At 39.6% G+C, this 23,753-nt stretch overlaps 1 protein-coding gene across 1 annotated transcript in view; it reads left to right on the top strand.

The window, feature by feature from the left end:
• Positions 1-23,753, top strand: part of FARS2 (phenylalanyl-tRNA synthetase 2, mitochondrial) — a 478,466-nt gene that overhangs the window by 300,167 nt on the left and 154,546 nt on the right. Inside the window, 1 exon segment of the mRNA XM_073567345.1 lies at positions 20,545-20,705. Coding sequence (XP_073423446.1) covers positions 20,545-20,705 — 161 coding nt within the window.

The raw sequence follows: 23,753 nt of genomic DNA, 5'->3' as shown, positions 1-23,753 counted from the left end.
CTCTGTTGGTTGAGATAACACCGTGATTGTTTTTTTGTATATTGTCTTAAATAAGCAAATATATTCTAAACCTTGTCAAGAAGGCTACATTATAACTGTGTGTCAGGAGCTGTGCAGTCATTATCATTATCTGTGACAAAAGCTTCTGTTTGCCATCTGCATGGTACAATCCACTTAGTTTAATCATACAGGAAATTAATTTGACTAAGATGGTGACCCTCTTTTAAAGAACATAAAGTCATGTACTATTTTTATTACGGAGATGTATTCCATATATTTCTAAATAGAAAAATAGTAACTAAATAAGATAATACAAAATATATGATCTATATTGGTGAACTTTTGGCAGGATGCAAAAGAAAAAAACCTTTTTGCAGCTCATCTATGCAGGGGAATTCTTATAGCCGCCATTCACAAAGCTGTGAGCCATGACAGTATCACCTCTATGACTGAAAAGCAGTGGCTCCTGGGTAAAATAAACTTTATTTTCTCCTGGTAGCCGTGCTTTTAGTAAGGTGGCCGGACAGCATTGTAGCGCTATTTATCTGAAGATAAACTCTACAGCTGTAAGTTATTAGTATTTGGGGACATGTCAAGTTCCCTTTAATGTTCAGGGATGCCGTGTAGATTCTTATGATGGTAAAATTTAATTCTGTTATAAACACAAAATCTGAGTTTCTTGGGAAGTTACCTTACATAGTTATAAAGTTCAGTAAAGCAGACTTGAGACCGACTTTCTGATTCACCAGTGTAGGTTAAGCTCCTGTGTGTTCTCTTTGGTGTTTGCCTTGAGTGGTGCATCATCTTTTATCACAGTGCATGATTCATGTCATTTACAGCAATTTAACAGACAAGTGCCTGTACATTTTACTGAAAAGATTCTTTTGCCTTTACTTTCTACAACGTAGATCCCAATTAATGAAGGAAAAATCCCAGCAATGACATATCTTTGCCTTCAGTATTCTAACGTCTTCTTGTACTCTTTACAAAAAAATGTCATGAAGTACAAATGCTGCTTCTTTATCTTTTCAAAAGTATTGAGGTCTGACTTTTTATTAGCTGAGAATCACCAGGATACATATTGAAAGTTCTGAAACAGCTGAAATGATTTTTATTCAAGAAGTTAAGTTATTGTGTTGTTTTTTACTCATGCACCCTAGAGCTACATCACTAGTGAAGCACAACAGCTGTTTTGGATTTTTTCATTGCCCATTTCCACACCCAATTAAGCGCTGTGCAATATTTGTAGCAGCCTCATTCATTGGAGTCTGACAGAGTTGCAGTTCTTTGCCTAGTGCTTATCTGGAAGCCGTTATCGGGGGTCTCAGAGGTCAGACTCTCACAATCGGTAAGCAATGACAAAGCCTAGCAATGTTTTGTCACTTCTAGTGGTGGCAAAGCCCCTTGGTGTGTATTGCATTTTATGATGTTTAATAGAAACTGGGCAATCCTGGTTGAAGACTTTAATTATTCATCTAAGTGGGCTATAAATGAGATCACTTCAAATGAAATTTATACGGATCCACCAAATTTCCTGTTGTCTATGAAGAGAGTTTCATGTTCTTGATGCCTACAGTTTAGTCACTGCTCATATATCTTAGATAGCGCTCTGACTCATTATCTCTCCATACTCCCCATGGCTCAGCTGTGTGTTCATGTGTTTTCAATGGGGATAAATCTGCCGCCGGACTCCCCTGGCAGTGTCTGATCTCCATCTGAAACAAAGGGATCAGGCATTGAATTCATACTGTCCTGTACTTCTCTCCCATGACTTAATTTGTTGGGTTGCCTGCACAGAGTAGATGGTTCAATTGGTTTTGTCTTGTTTGTGTGACTGTGATCTAATGTGTACTGTGACCTTAGAACATCATTGTCATTAGGTGGTGGAACTCTAATAAAGGAAACTATTACCAGCTCCTATAAGCACCAAGCATGTATAGATCCCCTGAACCAGAATATGGAGGTGTTAAACTCTGTTTCTTCAGTCAATCTGTAAAGTGCCCTTCAAGTTTAGGGTCACCTGTCAGAAAGCGACAGTATGTGTTATGTTCTTGGCTATAGGATTGGGTGAATTGAGGTTCTGGGTAAATGTAGGCTGTGGGCAAGTAGTGGCCCATTGTCTACACCAATGAGACACAATGAGAATAAGTAAATACAGGAAAGCATCTTGCAAAGGCCAAAAAAATCAAGAACCACTATCTAGACCAGATTTTTCTGTAATAAATTTTCTATTCCCAATTCTTTTCTGAATATTGACTTTTTCTGCCACACTAAAAGATTATTTTTCATTCATTTATTTATTTATTTTTGTCTCTGATTTGGGTGAGACTTATTTTGGGGTCTAATTAATTTAGGCATCTGAATTGATTTAGGGGTAAGGTCTGAAATCCAGAATAACTTACCGTAGCTTTGTTCTAATTTTACTGTTTGGAGCTCAAAGTTTTTCTGATACAGTGATTTATAACTGCTTGCCTATTTCTTGTTTGTAGTCATTTTAATATTTTGAAAAAAAAAATGATAGTGTTTTTTTTTTTTAGATTTTTGTTCAAGGGGTTTTTCAGTGCTTAAAATTTTGAAAACCCAAGTCAATATGGTATTTTTTTAATAATTACTAGCAAAACATTAGTGAAATAAATGATGTAACATTGTGACTTATCTATATAGAGAAGGGTTTTTCTACTTTGGGGAAGGTGGACCTCAAGCACTGTAAAATACCTACAATGAAAAACAAAGTGTGTGATTGCTCCTTGGGTCCAAGCGCTGGCTCTCTGCTGTTGCTTGGATCTTGGTGTTTTTGCTGCAGTGGTGAGTGGTGACGTCACGTCGTAGGTGATCACTGAGCTCAGAGGCTATACTGAGGTAGATGGCAAGAGCCACTGAGCTCAGTGATTGGCTACAGTGGTGATGCAGTGGTGATGTGGTTAGAAACTACTTGCCTCTTAGTTCTTATGCCTGTAGTAAAAAAAAAAAATAGTGCTAGATAACAGCTTTAAAGGCATTGTCTGGTGAAAACAAGTTGTCACCTATCCATAGGATATATGATAACTTACTGATTTGTTGCGATTGTACCACTGACTTCCGTACCAATGAGCAGAGAAAGGAATTTTATCACCAACTTGGCACTTTTATCCTGGTTACAAAATGGAGTGGCAGGTCAAATGTCCCACTGCTACTCTGTTCAGTCTCTATGGGGCTGCCGGAAAAGGCTCAGCATGGCACTTGGCAAGCCCCATAAGGAATGAAGGGAGCGGAGGTCAAGCATACAACTGCCACTTCATTCTAAAAGGGATGATAGTTCCCTCCTCTGTTTAACCGATCTTAGCTGTTCCCAGTGGTCAGACCGCCACTGATCAGTTAGTTGTCATATTTCCTTCAATTTCGTCTGTCTAAACAACTGGTTGCATAATCCAATGAAAGAATACCGTGAAATTGAAGAGTTGCTCTGATATGTGAATATAGCATATGTGAAATGCATATACTATAAAGTCACTGTTCATATATTCACCCTAATACGTCTTGCCCTTAGATCACCTTTTTGTGTAAGATTCTGTTGCCAAACAGTACGTGAACCTAATTAATGGAATAAAATCAATCTAAGAAGCTTAAAAGGGAAATTCTTTCAAGATGAATCTGTTTATTCATAGAAAACTAATTATATGAGAGAGTTGTTTATATGCTGAAAGTTAAAAAATAATAAAGACCTGGACTGTTAATAGGGTCTTAGATCTGTATGACTTGAAACTTCTAAATTGGTCAGCTCTATTTTCGAAGTAAAGAAAAGCTTTCAGTGAAGGTTTTTTCACAGCCTTTTTTACTGATCAAATTAGAAACTGTCAGGACATTCCAAAAAGTACAATATACAGTGAAGAGCAAAAGCGTAACAATGTTTTGAACTTTTGACTTTATCTCCCCATCCACTCCTGCTTTGATCGTGAGAATACCAGCATTTTATAAGCGATCATCTTGGCTGTCTCATACATAAATTTGACTTGCAACTATTTTGCCTATGATTAGTTATGCAGATTCTTGTCATGTCACTGCATTGTTACTGTTTTGATCCTCGTGATGAAAAATTATTTTTCTTCATGAATACTACAAACTACAACCCGTTCTCATATTCTCTAATTGCCCAGTATATTATTAGTTCGATTCCCAAGTGAAACGTCATTGGTTCAAATCGACGAGCAGCCATGAAGACGATTTCCCAAGAAAAGAGAAACAGCTCATCGATAGCGGTCTCTTGGCCAAGAAAATTGCCAAACTGCATCATATGAGTGCCATGACAGTTTGAAGAATACAAAATAAAGTCTGTCCATCCATTAAGAAGAAAAAAGGTGGACATCAAGGCAAATTATCGGAGTAAACAGGTTGGCTCATTCCAATGTCTATACCTTGATCAGGATCCATTGTGGTCTCAATGCTGAGATATATTTATATATTTTACTCATTTATATAGCGCCATTAATTCCACAGCGCTTTACAGACAATATATGTGAGTATCCCTAAAGATTAGTTACTTCTTACACTCAAGTACTATGGGTATGAAAAGGAGGATATAGTGTTCCAACAGGACAACAACACAAAGCATACATAAACCATAACTACCATTAGTAAATGGCAGAAAAAGAGGCAAAAAGCATGATCATAAAATGTCTTCAAAATTTATTATTTACTCAATACATCAAATAAACAAAGGAATATGCACAAAATGCCATAATACACAGACCAGAAACCATATCAGAAAATGACAGGAAAACACCATAAAACTCATGTAATCAAAAACTTATTGTTTGATAGATAGCAAAAATTATAATAAAATGCTTGATGTAATAGACACATTATGTGCAAAATTCACAATGAAAAAAGTGTTACATGCAAGGAGGTGCCAATAATTGTCTGCTGCATATACCGTATTTTTCCGACCATAAAACGTACTTTTTTCCCCCAAAATTTTGGGGCCGACTTAGGGAACATGAGTCTGCTGTCACTATCCCTTCGGGATACCCCCTTGGTACGGGCTCAGTCCTGATTGGCCCCAGTAGAGGGTCGTGGATTTTTCCCAGACTCCTGGGCTGGTGGGGCCCAACGTGACAACTGTAGTAAAGCAGTGTCCCGTATAAAGTCCTGAGTGTCCTTGTACTGCTCAATCAGTCCCACTACCTAGTCCAAAGTGCCTGGGTCCCCTTGCCCACCCAACGCTGTATGGCTGCTGGCAGAGCTCTCATCAGCCAGTCGACCACCACCATCTGGGCCGGAGTCAAAGTCTCAGGTTGCTATCAGTGTGTCAAGAGTGGGAGAAGAGGGTTACATTGACAATCCAACACAATGGGAAGCACTTTGAACACATTTTATAAGTGGTCATAAACTTGTAAATAACTCATGAAAGAATAAAGTTACATTAAAACCAAGCACACCATTGTTTTTCTTGTAAATTTCTCCATATGTTTGATGTCACATGACCCTCTTCCCACTGGAAAAAAAAGTTTGATCCAAAATGGCTGACTTCAAAATGGCCACCATGGTCACCACCATCTTGAAAAGTCTCCCCCCTCCCATATACTTATGTGCCACAAACAGGAAGTTGCTATCTCCAACATTCTCATTTTATTTAAGTGTATCCATATAAATGGCCCACCCTGTAGAGAGGAAAGTTTATTTTCTGTAATGGTGGAGAAGCTGGTTGTGGAAAAAGAGGGCAATGTAGTTACAGTGGGTACCGAAAGTATTCAGACCCCTTTAAATTTTTCACTCTGTTTCATTGCAACCATTTGGTAAATTCAAAAAAGTTCATTTTTTCTCATTAGTGTACACTCTACACCCCATCTTGACTGAAAAAAAAGCAGAAATGTGGACATTTTTGCAAATTTATTAAAAAAGATAAAATGAAATTCACAATGATCATAAGTATTCAGATCCTTTGCTCAGACACTCATATTTAAGTCACATGCTGTCCATTTCCTTGTGATCCTCCTTGAGATGGTTCTACTCCTTCATTGGAGTCCAGCTGTGTTTAATTAAACTGATAGGACTTGATTTGTAAAGGCACACACCTGTCTATATAAGACCTCACAGCTCACAGTGCATGTCAGACCAAATGAGAATCATGAGGTCAAAGGAACTGGCCAAGGAGCTCAGAGAAAGAATTGTGGCAAGGCACAGATCTGGCCACGGTTACAAAAGCATTTCTACAGTACTCAAGGTTCCTAAGAGCATAGTGGCCTCCATAATCCTTAAATGGAAGAAGTTTGGGACCACCAGAAGTTTTCCTAGACCTGGCCGTCCAGCCAAACTGTGCAATCATGGGAGAAGAGCCTTGGTAAGAGAGGTAAAGAAGAACCCCAGTAGGGCCTTTATGGCAGAGTGGTCTGACAGAAGCCTCTTCTCAGTGCCAGACATATGAAAGCCCGCATAGAGTTTGCTAAAAAAAAACACATGAAGGACTCCCAGACTATGAGAAATTAGATTCTCTGGCCTGATTAGATGAAGATGGAACTTTTTGGTGAAAATTGTAAGCGGTATGTGTGGAGAAAACCAGGCACTGCTTATCACCTGTCCAATACAATCCCAACAGTGAAACATGGCGGTGGCAGCATCATGCTATGTGGGTGTTTTTCAGCTGCAGGGACAAGATGACTGGTTGCAATTGAAGGAAACATGAATGCGGCCAAGTACAGAGATATCCTTGATGAAAACCTCTTCCATAGTGCTCTTGATCTCAGACTTGGCCTGAAGATTCACCTTCCAACAATGACCCTAAGCTCACAGCTAAAATAACAAAGGAGTGGCTTCAGAACAAATCTGTGACCATTCTTGACTGGCCCAGCCAGAGCCATGACTTAAACCCTATTCAGCTTCTCTGGAGAGACCTGAAAATGGCTGTCCATCAACGTTGACCATCCAACCTGACGGAACTGGAGAGGATCTGCAAGGAAGAATTGCAGAGGATCCCCAAATCCATGTGTGAAAAACTTATTGCATCATTCCCAAGAAGACTCACGGCTGTACTAGCTGAAAAGGGTGCTTCTACTCAATACTGAGAAAAGGGTCTGAATACATATGGATAATAGAAAAAAATTGGAGTCCGGCTCAACAGGACTGGATTTTCCTTTTCTTTTTATTTTTCAAAAGAAAATATAGTGCATGCAAAAGAAAAATTTACGTGGTCGATATGACACAGTCAATGCGTTTCGACTGCACTAAGCAGTCTAAGGGTCCCGTCACACACAGCTGATTTTGTGACACATCAGCGATCTCGCCAGCGATCATGCTGATCGTGCTCGAGTGGTTATCGCTGCCGGTTATCGCTGATCGTGCTCGAGCGGCCTGGGCCGTTTTTTGATCGCTGGTCTCCCACTGCCCAGCACACATCGCTGCGTGTTGCAGCTAGAGACCAGCGATCAGCGACCCTGGTTTCTAATGTAAACATCGGGTATCCAGGAGCCACGGCTCCTGGATACCCGCTGTTTACCTTGGAAACCAGCGTACACGCTGGTTTCCAAGGTAAACAGCAGGTATCCAGGAGTCTCGCGGCTCCTAGATACCCGATGTTTACCTTGGAAACCAGCATGTACGCCGATTTCCAAGGTAAACAGCGGGTATCCAGGAGCCGCGACTCCTGGATACCCAACGTTTACATTAGAAACCAGTGTCGCTGATCCTGATCGCTGGGGCTGTCTATGTGACAGCTCACCAGCGATCAGCCTAACGATGTCCCAGCGATCCCATCATGTCGGATCGTTGGTGGGATCGCTGGGACATCGTTATGTGTAACGGGGGCTTTACTCATGACTTACTGAGTCTGACTAAAGGTACTGTCACACTTAGCGATGTACCAGCGATCCCGACCAGTGATATGATGCGGTCAGGATCGCTGGTACATCGCTAAGTGGTCGCTAGTGACATCGCTGGGGACGCAGGTCGCTACTTACATGTCACACTAGGCGATCCTGCGTCCTCCCGCCCGGCTCCACGCGTCGCTAGTCGTCACAGCAGGAAGCGCCGCAGGAAGCTGACGACGAGAAATGGTCCTGAACATTCTCGCGCGATCAGCGATAACCAGCGGGGGAGCAGGTCGTAGGTAAGTATCAGTCACAAGTTATAGCGATATTGCTAGCGATATCTCTTAGTGTGACATGCCCTTAAGTCATGAGTTTATTCTATTATCCATGATGTGAGGCCAGGGCGAGGCCGGTGTCTGAGCTCCAGGTGGATGAGGATAGAGCAACTGGGTGAGCTGGAATCAAGTTTTTATATCTGAATACTTATGACCACGTGATATTTCAGTTTTTCTTTTTTAATAAAATTAAAAACATTTCTACATTTCTGTTTTTTTTCAGTCAAGACGGGGTGCAGAGTGTACATTAATGACAAAAAAATGAACTTTTTTGAATCTACCAAATGGCTGAAATGAAGCAAAGAGTGAAAAATTTAAAGGGGTCTAAATACTTTCCATACCCACTGTATGAGGAGGAGCTTTGGGAACTGTAGGCCAAAGCTTTCTCTGATTTAGTCAATCTTCTGCTTAAAGAATGAGGCAAAACCTTGAGATGATAGGGGATGGATGAGTGAATTGAAAGTATTGAAAAGCTGTTTAGGGCTGTGAGACATGGAAGATATGAGAGATGAGAAGTAGGTTTGTTTTGCAGCCGTGAGTGGTTATATGTCATTTAAGTGCTCATTGGAATGGGATCTCTTCCATCTCTGCTTAGCAACCCTGGATGCCCTCCTCAGTTTTTTAGTCTGGGTTGTGTGTCAGGGATGCCTGTTGATTGTGCAAGTTTTTGTATCTGTGATGGGGGGACCGATTCAAGAGCTGTTGTTTTGTAATATAAACCAGCAGCAGCATTGTGTAAGGAACATATGTCTTCAAGAGGGAAAATGGTACATCGAGGTGTCTGAGATTTCTGCGAGTGTGTGCAAGTTTGTAGAGTGGGGATTGTGCACTTAGAAGGGAGAGGGAAGAGAATGTGAGTAGGCTGTGGTCAGACAGGGGGAGAGGTGAGTTACAAAAGTTCAAACAATTCTCAAAATAATAATGATTTCATTGCATAAAACACCAATAAAGTCAGCATGGTGGCTCGGCGGTTAGCACTGTTACTTTGCAGCGCTGGGGTCCTAGGTTTGCTTGGGCTTCCTCCAGGTTCTTCGGTTTCCTCCCACACGTCAAAGACTTACTAGTAGGGAGATTAGATTGTTAGCTTAATTGGGGACAGTGATGCTGATATCTATAAAGCACTGTGGAATCAATGGCAATATAAGTGAATAAAACAAATAATAAATCTATTTTCGCTTGACTATGTTGTTTACTATATATCGGCTGTTCAGCTAGAATAAAAAGGATTGCTAAACACTGTCATATAATACACAAAGGTAAACTTGATCATAGTGTGTCAGCTCATTTTCAAAAAGTACATCTTCAAGATTCTACAAGTAGGACATGTTGCCATTTAATTAGTTAAGCCCAGTTGAAGGAGAGAGGATTTTTGTTGAAAAAATAAAAAAATACTAGCCAAACAGAGCGATTTTGGATTTTCCAGTTTAATTCCATGTGGTAAAAACACTGACTTTGAATTAAAATGTTTGTTTTTTTTAAATAATAATTTTTGATGTGGCTAATATCCATTTTATCTGTTTTTTTATTGTTATTTGTGTTATTACTTTTGTAAACATGTGGCACATACAATGTGTTGTTAGATTGACTCTACAATACTAATTTATGTATAGCAATATATACTGAATATACAAAGTCACAGATCAGGGAGCACTCTGAGTGTTCAGCCTGTGACCAGGCTTCAAAGCTGACCTAGGATTTCTGCTATATGCAGCAATGCGACACATCGCTTTGTAGAGCAGAAGGGATCATACGATCTCATCCTCAAGTCCTCTAAGAGGGCTAACAGTAACAGAAAAAAAAGAAGTTTTAAAAATATGAAAAAAAGAAAAAAAAAAAGAAAAGAAAAAGTTCACCTCCCTTATGCCCCATTGAAAAAAAGCTATAAAGAAAAACACATATATGGTATTGTCCCGTTAAGAAAAGTCTCGGAAAATGGCTACACAATTTAAAAAATTTTGTGGCGTGATTGGAGCTTGGGGCCAACTTGGGGTACATGAGTCTGCTGTCACTATCCCTTCGGGATACCCCCTTGGTACGGGCTCAGTCCTGATTGGCCCCAGTAGAGGGTCATGGATTTTTCCCAGACTCCTGAGCTGGTGGATCCCAATGTGACAGCCGTAGTAAAGCCGTGTCCCGTATAAAGTCCCGAGTGTCCTTGTACTGCTCAATCAGTCCCACTACCTAGTCCAAAGTGCCCGGGTCCCCTTGCCCACCCAACACTGTATGGCTGCTGGCAGAGCTCTCATCAGCCAGTCGACCACCACCCTCTCCACCATCTGGGAGGGAGAAGAGGGTTACATTGACAATCCAACACAACGGGCAGCACTTTGAACACAATTTATAAGTGGTCATAAACTTGTAAATAACTCATGAAAGAATAAAGTTACGTTAAAACCAAGCATACCATTGTTTTTCTTGTGAAATTCTCCATAAGTTTGATGTCACATGACCCTCTTCCCACTGGAAAAAAAAGTTGGATCCAAAATGGCTGACTTCAAAATGGCCGCCATGGTCACCATCATCTTGAAAAGTCTCCCCTCCCATATACTAATGTTTATACAAATTTATGTATAGCAATGCATACTGAATATACAAGGTCAGGGAGCACTCTGAGTGCTCAGCCTGTGGCCAGGCTTCAAAGGTGACCTAGGATTCCTGCTATATGCAGCAATGCGACACATCGCTTTGTAGAGCAGAAGGGATCATACGGTCGCATCCTCAAGTCCTCTAAGAGGGCTAACAGTAACAGAAAAAAAAAGTTTTAAAAATATGAAAAAATTTAAAAAAAAACTGAAAGAAAAAGTTCACCTCCCTTATGCCTCATTGAAAAAAAAACTATAAAAAAAATAAAGAAAAGCACATATATGGTATTGTCCCGTTAAGAAAAGTCTGATCTATCGAAATATAAAAACAATTAACCGGATTGGTATACAACGTAAACGGAAATAATTTAAGAACACAAAAATTTCGTTTTTTTTTGTCGCCGCAATTCCACAAAAAAAGGCTGTAACAAGCAAACAAATGGTTACATCAATCCCAAAATATTACTAGTAAAAACGTCTTGCTATGCAAAAAAATAAGCAATTACACAGCTCTACTGGCCAAAAAATGAAAATGTTACAGGTCTCGGAAAATGGCTACACAATCTCAAAAATTTTGTTTCGCAAACTTTTGATTTTTTTCACCACTAACAATTTAAAAACGACATGTTTTCAGTTTCTGGAGCTTTAGTGAAACTCATGTGTAATCCTAATCATAACATTTTTTGGAGCCTCAGATTTATCTATAGTCATTTTAATGAGGACAATCATTTAAATAAAAACTCATCCATGATCAGGTGGGAAAAGGATTTAAACTCTTCTTTTTTCATTGGAAGATTGGGAAGACGCCATGAGTTTGACTTATGCTTCAAATATATCTATGTCCCTACACGAAACATATTTTAAAACCCTTTCCAGATGGTACTTCACTCCAGTAAGACTTGCACACATTGATAAAAGCAATTCTCCCCTGTGTTGGAGGAATTGCGGCCTACAAGGAAGCCTTTTACACATGCTTTGGGAATGTCCTAAAATTCAAAAATTATGGAAGCAAATTTCAAAGTTAATTAACAAATTGAACAATAAACCTATAATCTTGTCACCAAAAATGGCACTTTTGTCATTAGGGATGGAAGACATAGACCCTTCTATAAAACCTCTCATTACACACGTCTTACTTGTGGATAAAAACTCTATAGCATTTAATTGGAAGAAAACAGACCCTCCTCTTTACTCAGTAATAGAAGAAAGAAACTTACATAAATCATTTGAATTCCAAATCGCAATTAATAATGACAGTCTATTTAAGTGTTCAAAAAAATGGAAATACTGTTCTAATCATTTCCCCTGACAATTTACTGATGTTTTGCATCCAGAATACTTCCTAACACAAGTAATATGAGTAAACTAAATAACATTGGACTATTGTATTTAATAACTTTGTATTTAGTTTCCCAAATTAGGGATTTTGTTGATAATTTGTGATTAATTTTATGTTACCTTTGTAATTTTTCCATGCCCAGAACTATTTACCAACCAGAGTTCTTTACCAATGTACAGTACCTGTCCTTTCCTGCCCTTACCTTTCATTTCCCTTCCCCCTTTTCCCTATGGATATAATATATATAAGTTTTCAATGTAATGATAAAAAGTTAATAAAAATATTGAAAAACAAAAACTGGACATGTTTGATATTGCCATAAACGTATTGTATGGTCATTTTTACCACAAAATGTACAAACAATTCTCAAAAAACAATGGCAGAATAGTGTTTTTTTTTCAAAATTTCACAGCACTTGGAATTTTTTTTCCTATTTTCCAGTACACTGTGGTAAGATGAATGGTGACATTCATAAGTACAACTCGTCACGCAGAAAAACAAATCCTCATATGTCGATGTGGACAGAAAAATAAAAGAGTTATAGCTCTGAGAAGGAGGGGAGGAAAAAACAAATGTCAAAAACTGAAATTGGTTGTGGTGTGATGGGGTTAAAGAATCCGTGAACCCTACATGCAGAACACGTTGGTACGGATGACAACAATCCTGGCACACGCTGCCAACATGTTTTCTCTAGCGGGTACTCTAGATGCATCGAACATCTGTTTGAATATTTTGGTATAATTTTTCTTAATAATGTTTATGCTCAAATATATAACCCTACTCTTCACCTCTCCAAACAAGCCTTCTTCTCGACCCTCACACCTCACTTGACACCTCACTTTCAAACAATCGAAAACGAGTCTTTGACACTTTTCACTACCTCCTCAGTCTTAAAGTGCAGGCCCCTGTGACCAACCTCAGGACTGCCAATCTGGCCACTTTTTTCAAAGAAAAGATTGACCATATCTGACAGGAAATGGTTTTCCAAACTCGTAATATAATGCATCATCTTTCTTCCCACACTTCAGCATGTTAACTTTCCATCTTTAAACCAGTCACAGAAGAGGAAGTTACTAGGCTCCTTTCTTTTTCTTGCCCTACTTGCACCATTAGCCCTATTTTCTCACACCTTCTCCAGTCCCTCTCTGCGGCTGTAACTACCCACATAACCAAAATATTTAACCTCTCTTTCATCTGGTATCTTTACATCTTCCTTTAAACACGCCATCATAAAACCTTTACTAAAAAACTTATCCCTCTACCAGAACTGATCTGCCACCTGCAGACCTGTCTCTAACCTTCCCTTCATTTCTAAGCACCTGCAAAGTTTGGTCTAATCCACTGATTCGCATATAAGTCTCTCCTTGACCCCTTACAATTTCATTTTTTTTCTCTTTACATTACAGAAACTGTCTTTACAAAAGTCTCTAACGATCTAATAGCTAAATCCAATACTCCTTTTTGATTCTTCTGGATCTTTCTGCAGCATCTGACGCTATGGACCACCAACTACTCAATACGATCCACTGTATCTGTCTCAAGGATACAGTTCTCTCTCAATTCTCCTTGTACCCATCTGCTCCTTAACAGCTTAATGTCCACCAATACCTCTTTTATTGACCTGAGATATAAGAGACTAGCATCCACATACAGGTAGCAATCCAGCAGCTGTCAGCTGTGCACTATAGCTGACAACTTGCTGCATCAGCCACAACCAGTGTTGGCACAGACTATGGTCGTTTAACCCCTTAAATGCCTCTGTCAATAATGACTACAGCATCTAGATTGTTAACAGAGTGTGGCCGCTCCCTCTTTAACCCCATTGGCACCCATGGCAATTCATGGCCAAATAATGGCCTTAGAGTCTGCAAGCTATAGCGGCCTGTTCAGAGGCTACCAAAATTTAGGTGGTAAAAATAAACTTTTTCATTCCTGTTATGCCACTTTGTATTAATTCCTGAAAAGCACCTAAATGGTTAATGAACTAGCCCAAAGCAATTTTGAATCTGTAAAGGGGTGCTGTTTTTAAAATTGTATCACTTTTGGGGGTTTCCAATATATAGGACCCCAAAAGTCACTTCAAAACTGAACAGGTCCATATAAAGATAACTTTTGTAAATTTCCTTGAAAGAAATGAAAAATGACTGCTACATTTTGAACCTTCTAAAGTGCTAACAAAATGAAGCAAGATTTTACAAATGGTTCTGATGTAAAGCAGACATGAGGGAAATGTTATTTATTAATGTTTTTGTGTGGTATGACTATCTGAATTAAAGGAATAATCACTCAATGTTTGAAAATTGCAATTTTTTGGAATTGTCACATTTCTGATATTTTTATAAATAAATGCAAAGCAAATCAACCTAAATTTACCATTACCATAAAGTATGATGTGCCCCGAAAAAACATTCTCAAAATCCAATGGGATAAGTTGAAGCATTGCAGAGTTATTAGTATGTAAAGTGACACTGGTCAGATTTTAAAAAATTAGCCCAGTCACTAAGGGGTTAAAGGGAACCTGTCACAAGGTTTTGTCGATATGAGTTACAGCTACCATCTTTCATGGCTGATCTACAGCATTCTATAATGACCTGGAAGAACTGAAAAATAACTATTTTTATACTCACTTGTGGGCCGGTCCGAGGAGTGTCACTCTTCTTGGTCCGGCGCCTCTTCTGGCGATGTTGTCTTCCTTCGTGTGGATGTTGCATCACTGCGTCATCCACACAGTCTCCTTGGCACCATGCTCCTGTGCAGGCGTACTCCTCTGCCCTGTTGAGGGCAGAGCAAAGTAATGCAGTGTGCAGGTGCTGGGACTCTCTGAACTTTGAAGGCACCTGCGCACTGCAGCACTTTGCTCTGCCATCAACAGGGCAGAGAAGTACGCCTGCGCGGGAGCGCGATGCCGAACAGAATGTGGATGATGCAGGAATGCATCCTCCACACGAACTAAGAAGGAGGACAGCATCGCAAGAAAATGGGAGGCGCCGGACCAAGAAGAGTGATACCCATCGGACCGGACCGCCTCGCAGGTAAATATAATAAACTTTATTTTTTTTCTCTTCCAGGTTGGGTTGGAGGCAGATATACAGCATTATATAATGCTGTACTGTATATCAACCCTGAAAGGTGGTGGCTGTAACTCGTATTGGCCAAACCTGGTGACAGGTTCCCTTTAAGTGTATAATTTGCCAGCTGTTCTTCATTCCTCTCTTCCCATTACTGTTAGGGATGCTCAGAGTAAAATAATCTTACTGTTGCCCTGATTAATTTTAATTATGATTACTTCAGCTCTTCATAGTTCTGTACCTCCCTACATCTCGTGTGTGCTACTCTACCCATATTTTCCAATACACTAATGACCTAAGATTAACATTCTGTATAAATTATGCCTCCCACTACCTTCTCCAAGACTTCTCTTGTGCTGTGCCAGTTCTCTGGAATCCACTATCTCAGACTATCCAGTTAATTCCCAGTATCCACAGTTTTAAGTGTGCTTTAAAAATGCATTTTTTTAGACAGGCTAATCACCCCCCCATTGTTCCTTCATAACTTTTCCTCAGAATTCGGTCCTTTTTATCATCTTTTTTTTCTCCCCCGCCATGTAATTAATAACACTTTTATACAAACACTGGCTGATGACTGGTTCATGGAGCGTTATTGAAATAATCCTTTTTTCTATATTGACAAGCACTTTTTTTTTTTACCTTTTGTGTCACCTCTATTTCCTCATAGATTGTAAGCTTGCAAGTAGGTCACTCACTCTTGTTATTTGTTGAATTATGTATTACGCTACAAATGTCTTATATTGTTTGTAAATGTTTCTCTGATTTGTAAAGTGTTGCAGAATATGGTGGCACTATAGAAATAAAACTGATTATTATCAAGGTTATGGATCAATTAATTTCAAATGAGGATCTATGGAAATTCCCTTTCTTTGCACTCTAGTACGTATCGTAATGGCTGTATGATCTTTTCTGAATCTGTCAGTCTAGCAAAAAGTAAAAGTGGTAATCAAACAAATTCACGAGCTCTCTGCCCACACAAATTCTGTTTGCTTCATTTGTGTGAGTGGATATGCCAAGGGTCATGTTTGAATGTTGTTCCATCATGTTAGATGATTGATTGTTCAGCGTAGAACAGTGATATAATGTGAACATGCCTTGATTCTGCTGCACTATCCGTTTACCCAAGCTGTATTTTCTTTTCCGCTAACTGTTTTTGCAGTTTTTGTGTTTAGAATGAGAGTTAAGCAAATCTTTTGGAATTTGAATCCACTAGTCTCCCTAAATTTTTCCAAGAAAATTCTGTACCCAGTTAATAGAATTGTTGCAAATCCTAAAGGCCCCGTCACACACAGCGAGATCGCTGATTTTTTGACGCCACAGCGATCTCGCCAGCGATGTCGCTGTGTGTGACATGAATCAGCGACCGCCCCCCCTGCCGGGTATCGCTGATCGTGCTGGAACGTCCTGGGCCATTTTTTGATTGTTGGTCTCCCGCTGGCCAGTATGCATCGCTGCGTGTGGCAGCGAGAGACCAGCGATCAGCGATGCTGGGAGCTGGTTTCCAATGTAAACAGCGGGTAACTATGAGCCTCTCGGCTCTTAGATACCCGCTGTTTACATTGGAAACCAGCTTGCTCGCTGGTCCTGATCGCTGGTGGGTCTGTCTATGTGACAGGTCACCAGCGATCAGCTATGTCCCAGCGATCCCATCCACATCGGATTGTTGGTGGAATCGCTGGGACATTGATATGTGTAAGGGGGCCCTAAGTACTGCCAAGCCTCAAATTGCCCTGAAAAGATTTATCATGACTATCTGAGGCCTCCTAGGGCTGAATTCAAAACATTTCAAGCTCATTAACACAAACACAGCCTAAGTAATGTCAAATTGGCCATAATATACATGGCTGTGGGTTAACGTATGGTAACATAACCAACAGCCTGTTTAAAAATCTGTGCAGTGTGTTATTTACCTGAAAAAGTTATCCATTTGGGGGTTCATATGCGTGCCAGAGCAGTGTTTATATGTGTTTATAAGGTAGACAAATCATACCTTTTTGGGAGAGTAACAATAGGCTGCTTGTATTTAAAATGAAGAAACTGCAGCTTTTTAAAAAAGCTTTTCATCAAATGATCCATTTTTTTGGATCAGCAATCGGTTTGATGTTTGGAAAATGAAAAAGCAATGCTTTTTTGAGGATCTGGCTAAAACACATGCCTTTTTTGGGAGCAGCAATAGGTTTGTTACTTGAAAAGTGAATAAACAATGTTTTCTAGCACCTGGCAGAATAATGCAATGGATCGTTTTGTTCTTACTGGCAGAGCCATATTAATGCTCAGCAAAATCCCAAGATTAGGAATGAAGAGTGTACAAAAAAAATGTAAAGCTTTTTATTAGTGACAAATCAAGATACAGTGCTGGCAAACCACTGCCGCAACTAAACACTGATGTATTAGACTGTCGTGATGTATAGCGTTGAGGCTAGCAGTAATCTGTAGACTGGACTGGGAGTGAAATTCAGCTCTGGCATTTGAAGGCAGATAGGCTCAGGTTGTTCCTCCCCCTGATGCTATGTCTCCACTGCACCTTGAGGACGCTGATACTGTTAACATATATCCAAACAACCTGGTTACAAGCAATACCTTCATATACACGGTCAAGGCAAATAAAAATATAGAAAAATATGATTAAAAAGACTTTTCGTTATAGTAAAAATATATATGCCGTAATCATGTATATATGGTAGCTTAAGGAGGAATGGTAGACCATTCGAGAATTAATTAACAGTACCGAACCAGAGAAAACCTCGAATTTGTGGTAAATATATATTAAGAAAATAATTAAAATATACAATAAAATATAATTAAAATACCTTTATTACATAATAGTGGTACATAGCAACAAGCAAAAAAGCATTGTGCGCTCCTTTGGTATGAATTATATACAGTTGTGGCCAAAAATATTGACACCCCTGCAATTCTGTCAGATAATACTCAGTTTCTTTCTGAAAATGATTGCAAACACAATTATTATCTCCATTTAATTTGTCTTAAATGAAAAAACACAAAAGAGAATGAAGCAAAAGCAAAACATTGATCATTTCACACAAAACTCCAAAAATGGCCAGACAAAAGTATTGGCACCCTCAGCCTCATACTTGGTTGCTCAACCTTTAACCAAAATAACTGCGACCAACCGCTTCCGGTAACCATCAATGAGTTTCTTACAATGCTCTGCTGGAATTTTAGACCATTCTTCTTTGGCAAACTGCTCCAGGTCCCTGATATTTGAAGGGTGCCTTCTCCAAACTGCCATTTTTAGATCTCTACACAGGTGTTCTATGGGATTCAGGTCTGGACTCATTGCTGGCCACTTAAGAAGTCTCCAGTGCTTTCTCTCAAACCATTTTCTAGTGCTTTTTGAAGTGTGTTTTGGGTCATTGTCCTGCTGGAAGACCCATTACCTCTGAGGGAGACCCAGCTTTCTCACACTGGGCCCTACATTATGCTGCAAAATTTGTTGGTAGTCTTCACACTTCATAATGCCATGCACACAGTCAAGCAGTCCAGTGCCAGAGGCAACAAAGCAACCCCAAAACATCAGGGAAGCTCCGCCATGTTTGACTGTAGGGACCATGTTCTTTTCTTTGAATGCCTCTTTTTCTCCAGTAAACCCTATGTTGATGCCTTTGCCCAAAAAGCTCTACTTTTGTCTCATCTGACCAGAGAACATTCTTCCAAAACATTTTAGGCTTTTTCAGGTAAGTTTTGGCAAACTCCAGCCTGGCTTTTTTATGTCTCGGGGTAAGAAGTGGGGTCTTCCTGGGTCTCCTACCATACAGTCCCTTTTCATTCAGGCGCCGACGGATTGTACGGGTTGACACTGTTGTACCCTCGGACTGCAGGGCAGATTGAACTTGTTTGGATGTTAGTTGAGGTTCTTTTTCCAACATCCGCACAATCTTGCGTTGAAATCTCTTGTCAATTTTTCTTTTCCGTCCACATCTAGGGAGGTTAGCCACAGTGCCATGGGCTAAAAACTTCTTGATGACACTGCGCACGGTAGACACAGGAACATTCAGGTCTTTGGAGATGGACTTGTAGTCTTGAGATTGCTCATGCTTTGTTTGAGAGTCCAGCTCACCCACGTCTGACCTCACCGCACCTCAGACTCGGATCCGGCCCTGCCCTGGCCGCACAGCAATGTTATGATTAAGGGCGTCTAGCCAGAAACGCGTTAACGTTCTGTTGTCTGAACAGCACTCAATAAATCACCAGAGCACTCAGCTGGATCACTTCTTCTTTTATTATTGCTCATGCTTCCTCACAATTTGGTTTCTCAAGTCCTCAGACAGTTCTTTGGTCTTCTTTCTTTTCTCCATGCTCAATGTGGTACACACAAGGACACAGGGCAGAGGTTGAGTCAACTTTAATCCATGTCAACTGGCTGCAAGTGTGATTTAGTTATTGCCAACACCTGTTAGGTGCCACAGGTAAGTTACAGGTGCTGTTAATTACACAAGTTAGAGAAGCATCACATGATTTTTCGAACAGTGCCAATACTTTTGTCCACCCTCTTTTTTATGTTTGATGTGGAATTATATCCAATTTGGCTTTAGGACAAATCTTTTTGTGTTTTTTCATTTAAGACAAATTAAGTGAAGATAATAATACCAAAGAATTTGTGTTTGCAATCATTTTCAGGAAGAAACTGAGTATTATCTGACAGAATTGCAGGGGTGTAAATACTTTTGGCCACAACTGTATTTATATATAGATTTAAGTAAAAAACAGCGGTCCTAATATGTATTTTTATATATCAGGATTTATATGCACTCTCCTTAGTATGCTTCTCCCATAAAACAGTGGCAGTATCTAAGAAGGGGCTGTATTAGTAAAACAGGGGCTCCAAAAAGAGTGAGAGGTGCAAATTATTAGTAAAACAGGGGCTGCAACAAAGGTGACAAGTGCAAATAATTTAAGTATTCACAAAAAAGAGGTTCAAAAAATTGATCATTCATATATATAAAGTGCTTAGTGCAAAGTGTTAAATAGAGAGTGGGGGAGAAAACAATTGGTGGTGTATACCTTTAAGGACCGCCGGTAATCGAGCAGCACAACCCCGACGTGCGTTTCGGATGAAATCCTTCGTCATATATATTTTTTACCACAAATTCGAGGTTTTCTCTGGTTCCGGTACTGTTAACAACATAGCAGACAATGCGACCCACAACTGGACCAGGTCATCTGGCCTTTGCCAGAATTGACAGATGGTCAGTCCGGCCCTGTCTGAAGTTTTTGTTTATTCAAATAAATGAGGAAAGAGTCAAGTCACGACAACTGAAAAATATGTTCTTGGATCTAAATAATGTAAGATGTCTCCACCATTGATTAGTTTTCAGCATATTTTGCATGAGTGTTGTGAATATCAGATAAAAATATTTCCTTTGAAATCTTTTGTCCTAATCTTTTGGATTTTCAAATATATATATATATTTTTTACAGCTGGTGCTCAAGACAAAATTGGATGGGCATTTGGTCTTGGATTAGAGAGATTGGCCATGATTCTTTATAGTATTCCTGACATTCGCTTGTTCTGGAGTGAAAGCGAGCTTTTCCTGAAACAATTCCATGTGTCCGACATCAACCAGGCAGTTAAGTTTCAGGTAAGTAATGATTAGTGACTTGCTATATGAATTATGTGAACTGCTGCTAAATTGGTAACTAGTTGCTCATACATATTGGGTTTTTTATTATTTTTAAAATGTAAAAGACGAAAACATATTTTTTTTTTGCCTAAAATACAAAGGAAATGTGTAATCTTTAACTTCAAGCCTTTTAGAGATCATTTCATTTTCAGTGTGCTTAATTTTTACAATAACAGCCATTTAGACCTGGGGTGCCCAAACTTTTGCGTGCCACTGTATGTTGTGTTACATGTACTCGTATTCATTGTTAACATTTCCCAGAAAGAGACGTTTCTCAGAAAGTGTTTCTGAGAACTAAATATAGGTCTTGCTTGGTGTTTATACACTGGAGGCTTGTCCTTAAAAGCCAGTTGATATCACATTTATAAAGATCTCTTTTCTACGTTGAGAAAGACAGCTGGGCAGCAATAAAGGTCACTGTATTTTGTAAACCATTGTACATGACAGTTTGCCTGTCTCCATGGGAAATCATTATTGGTTTTCAAAGAAAAACTACCATATTAGTACAGTGAAATCTCTCCCTCCCCCAAAAATTCATTTGAGAAGACCATCCCCTAGAGTAGGTGATGAATTTACATTTCCATAACCTCCTTTGTATATAGTCTCTCTTCTTTCAAAGCACTACCCCTCAATAAGGCTATTTTTTACTCTAAAGTGTAGGTGGTCATCTCAAAAAGGCTTGACTGTATGTACTAAGGTTTTTAAAGTAGAGAATTTTCTCAGAATGATTTTTGTTGCTTTTGATCCCAAGAGTTTTCTGAAATGAACTTTGTTGTTTTCAGTTTTGTATCTAGCTATCTATATCAATGGTATAATAATAAATTCTAGCCATCAACTTGCTGTTAGTAACACAAGCTATGATCTGAAAAATCTACTATAATGTTCATGTAAGGGTCTTCATACACAGCAGATGATTAGATGATGATGATGATCCAAACCTCTCCCCAATAGAATATTATGAAAAAGATGTTCTTGGCATGTCGAATTAGTGTCCGATCGTTTTCTTGTTTATTTTTTTTATCATGTTAAGCACATGCACACTTGGACACCTTTTCCCTGAAATGTTCAGCGATTGTGACCAAAAGTAACCATGTCTCCAGTAGTCAATTAGACAGAGATATCATGAGCACTACTGCTGGAGGTGCCCAGGTAGGTTCCCACACCATGTGATATGTATAAACAGAACCTGACACTCAACTTAATGCTGGTGAAAAGTAGTTTTATTTGTAGTACTAAGCAAGAGACGTTTCAGTCCCAAGGACATTCATCAGTTACGTACTTAGTAATTTCAAGATGTGTGTATAATGGAACAGACAAACTTATCCGCATCAAACAGAAGGGTAGTGGTAATGCCTTAATATTGCAGTAGACAGGCTTGTGAGAGAGTGGGCGTCTGTGTTCTGACGCGGCATCCACCGCTTATCTCAGGTCCCATTAGTCAATTGGACTTATCTTCGGTAAGATTAGGATATTAGTCCATTATAGTTAGCTTGAGAAAGTTTGTCTCATTGAATTCAGCCTGATATTATACCAACTTTCACATAAACTAGGCCACTGAGCCTCATGTGGGCATTAAAGTGTTTATGTCCTCTTAAATAGCTCACGGTTCACTTCATTATCATTACACTTATGTAAGAGCCAGAAAACTAGAGAATACAATGTGAACAAAAGAGCAAAATATGAAATATGTTGGACTTTGAGGGCTCTAGGCCTGTCTCTCAGTAATTGTTTCTGAGAAAGAGGTAGATTACTTAGAAACTTGTGTTGTTCAATATTTCTTTTAGGGTGGTTTCACTCTCCGCATTGTTTCGGAAAACTGCTAAAGTTTTCTGGTAGATTTTAATGCTATTTTGTAGACAAAAGTCAGAAGTGGATTTAAAGTGAGTATGAAATAGATATGAAGAACCTATACTTTAAGCTGCATTAAAATCTGCAAGAAAATAGGGGGGGAAGCCAGCACTGCTTAAGGTTAGAACGCATAAATTGAAGTGCATATGCACATAATATCCAGCTGTATTCAAAAATGAGATATTTAGCAAAAAAATTGATCAATTCAATTGAGCCACCCCGCCGCGCCAAGGCAATCTTATGTGGGGGGTCCTACTCTATATTTATAATAAATACTGTGCCATTACGGCCTCCTAAGAGCATGACCACATCAAGTGCAATCTGTACCTGAACATTGCTGGATCGCTCCCATGAAGCCAGATGAAGCAAGTGCAGATGAAGGCCAACCAGGTCTGAACACAGACATATCAGGATTGACCTCCACACATTGCCCAACCAGCAAACATAGATGAAGGGCGATGTTGACCCAGACACAGGTGCACAATTAAATAAAGCTTGGGGCAGGGCGGGGCTGCCGTGTGTGTGCACAGCAGCCTAGATCCATCATAATGAACACAGAAAAATTTATAGCGGTCATAGCCAAGCGTGCACGGCAGCAGTGGTGGTGAGCCACAAACCAACAACAAGAAAATAGGGGGGGAAGCCAGCACTGCTTAAGGTTAGAACGCATAAATTGAAGTGCATATGCACATAATATCCAGCTGTATTCAAAAATGAGATATTTAGCAAAAAAATTGATCAATTCAATTGAGCCACCCCGCCGCGCCAAGGCAATCTCATGTGGGGGGTCCTACTCTATATTTATAATAAATACTGTGCCATTACGGCCTCCTAAGAGCATGACCACATCAAGTGCAATCTGTACCTGAACATTGCTGGATCGCTCTGCCCCAAGCTTTATTTAATTGTGCACCTGTGTCTGGGTCAACATCGCCCTTCATCTATGTTTGCTGGTTGGGCAATGTGTGGAGGTCAATCTTGATATGTCTGTGTTCAGACCTGGTTGGCCTTCATCTGCACTTGCTTCATCTGGCTTCATGGGAGCGATCCAGCAATGTTCAGGTACAGATTGCACTTGATGTGGTCATGCACTTAGGAGGCCGTAATGGCACAGTATTTATTCTAAATGTAGAGTAGGACCCCCCACATGAGATTGCC

Source organism: Dendrobates tinctorius, unplaced genomic scaffold (assembly GCF_039654945.1).
Source record: "Dendrobates tinctorius isolate UK_male_01 unplaced genomic scaffold, ASM3965494v1 ptg000004l, whole genome shotgun sequence".
In the NCBI taxonomy this organism is placed as follows: Eukaryota; Metazoa; Chordata; class Amphibia; order Anura; family Dendrobatidae; genus Dendrobates; species Dendrobates tinctorius.
Note: the sequence above shows the minus strand (reverse complement) of the source record. Positions and strands in the feature narration are given on the sequence as shown.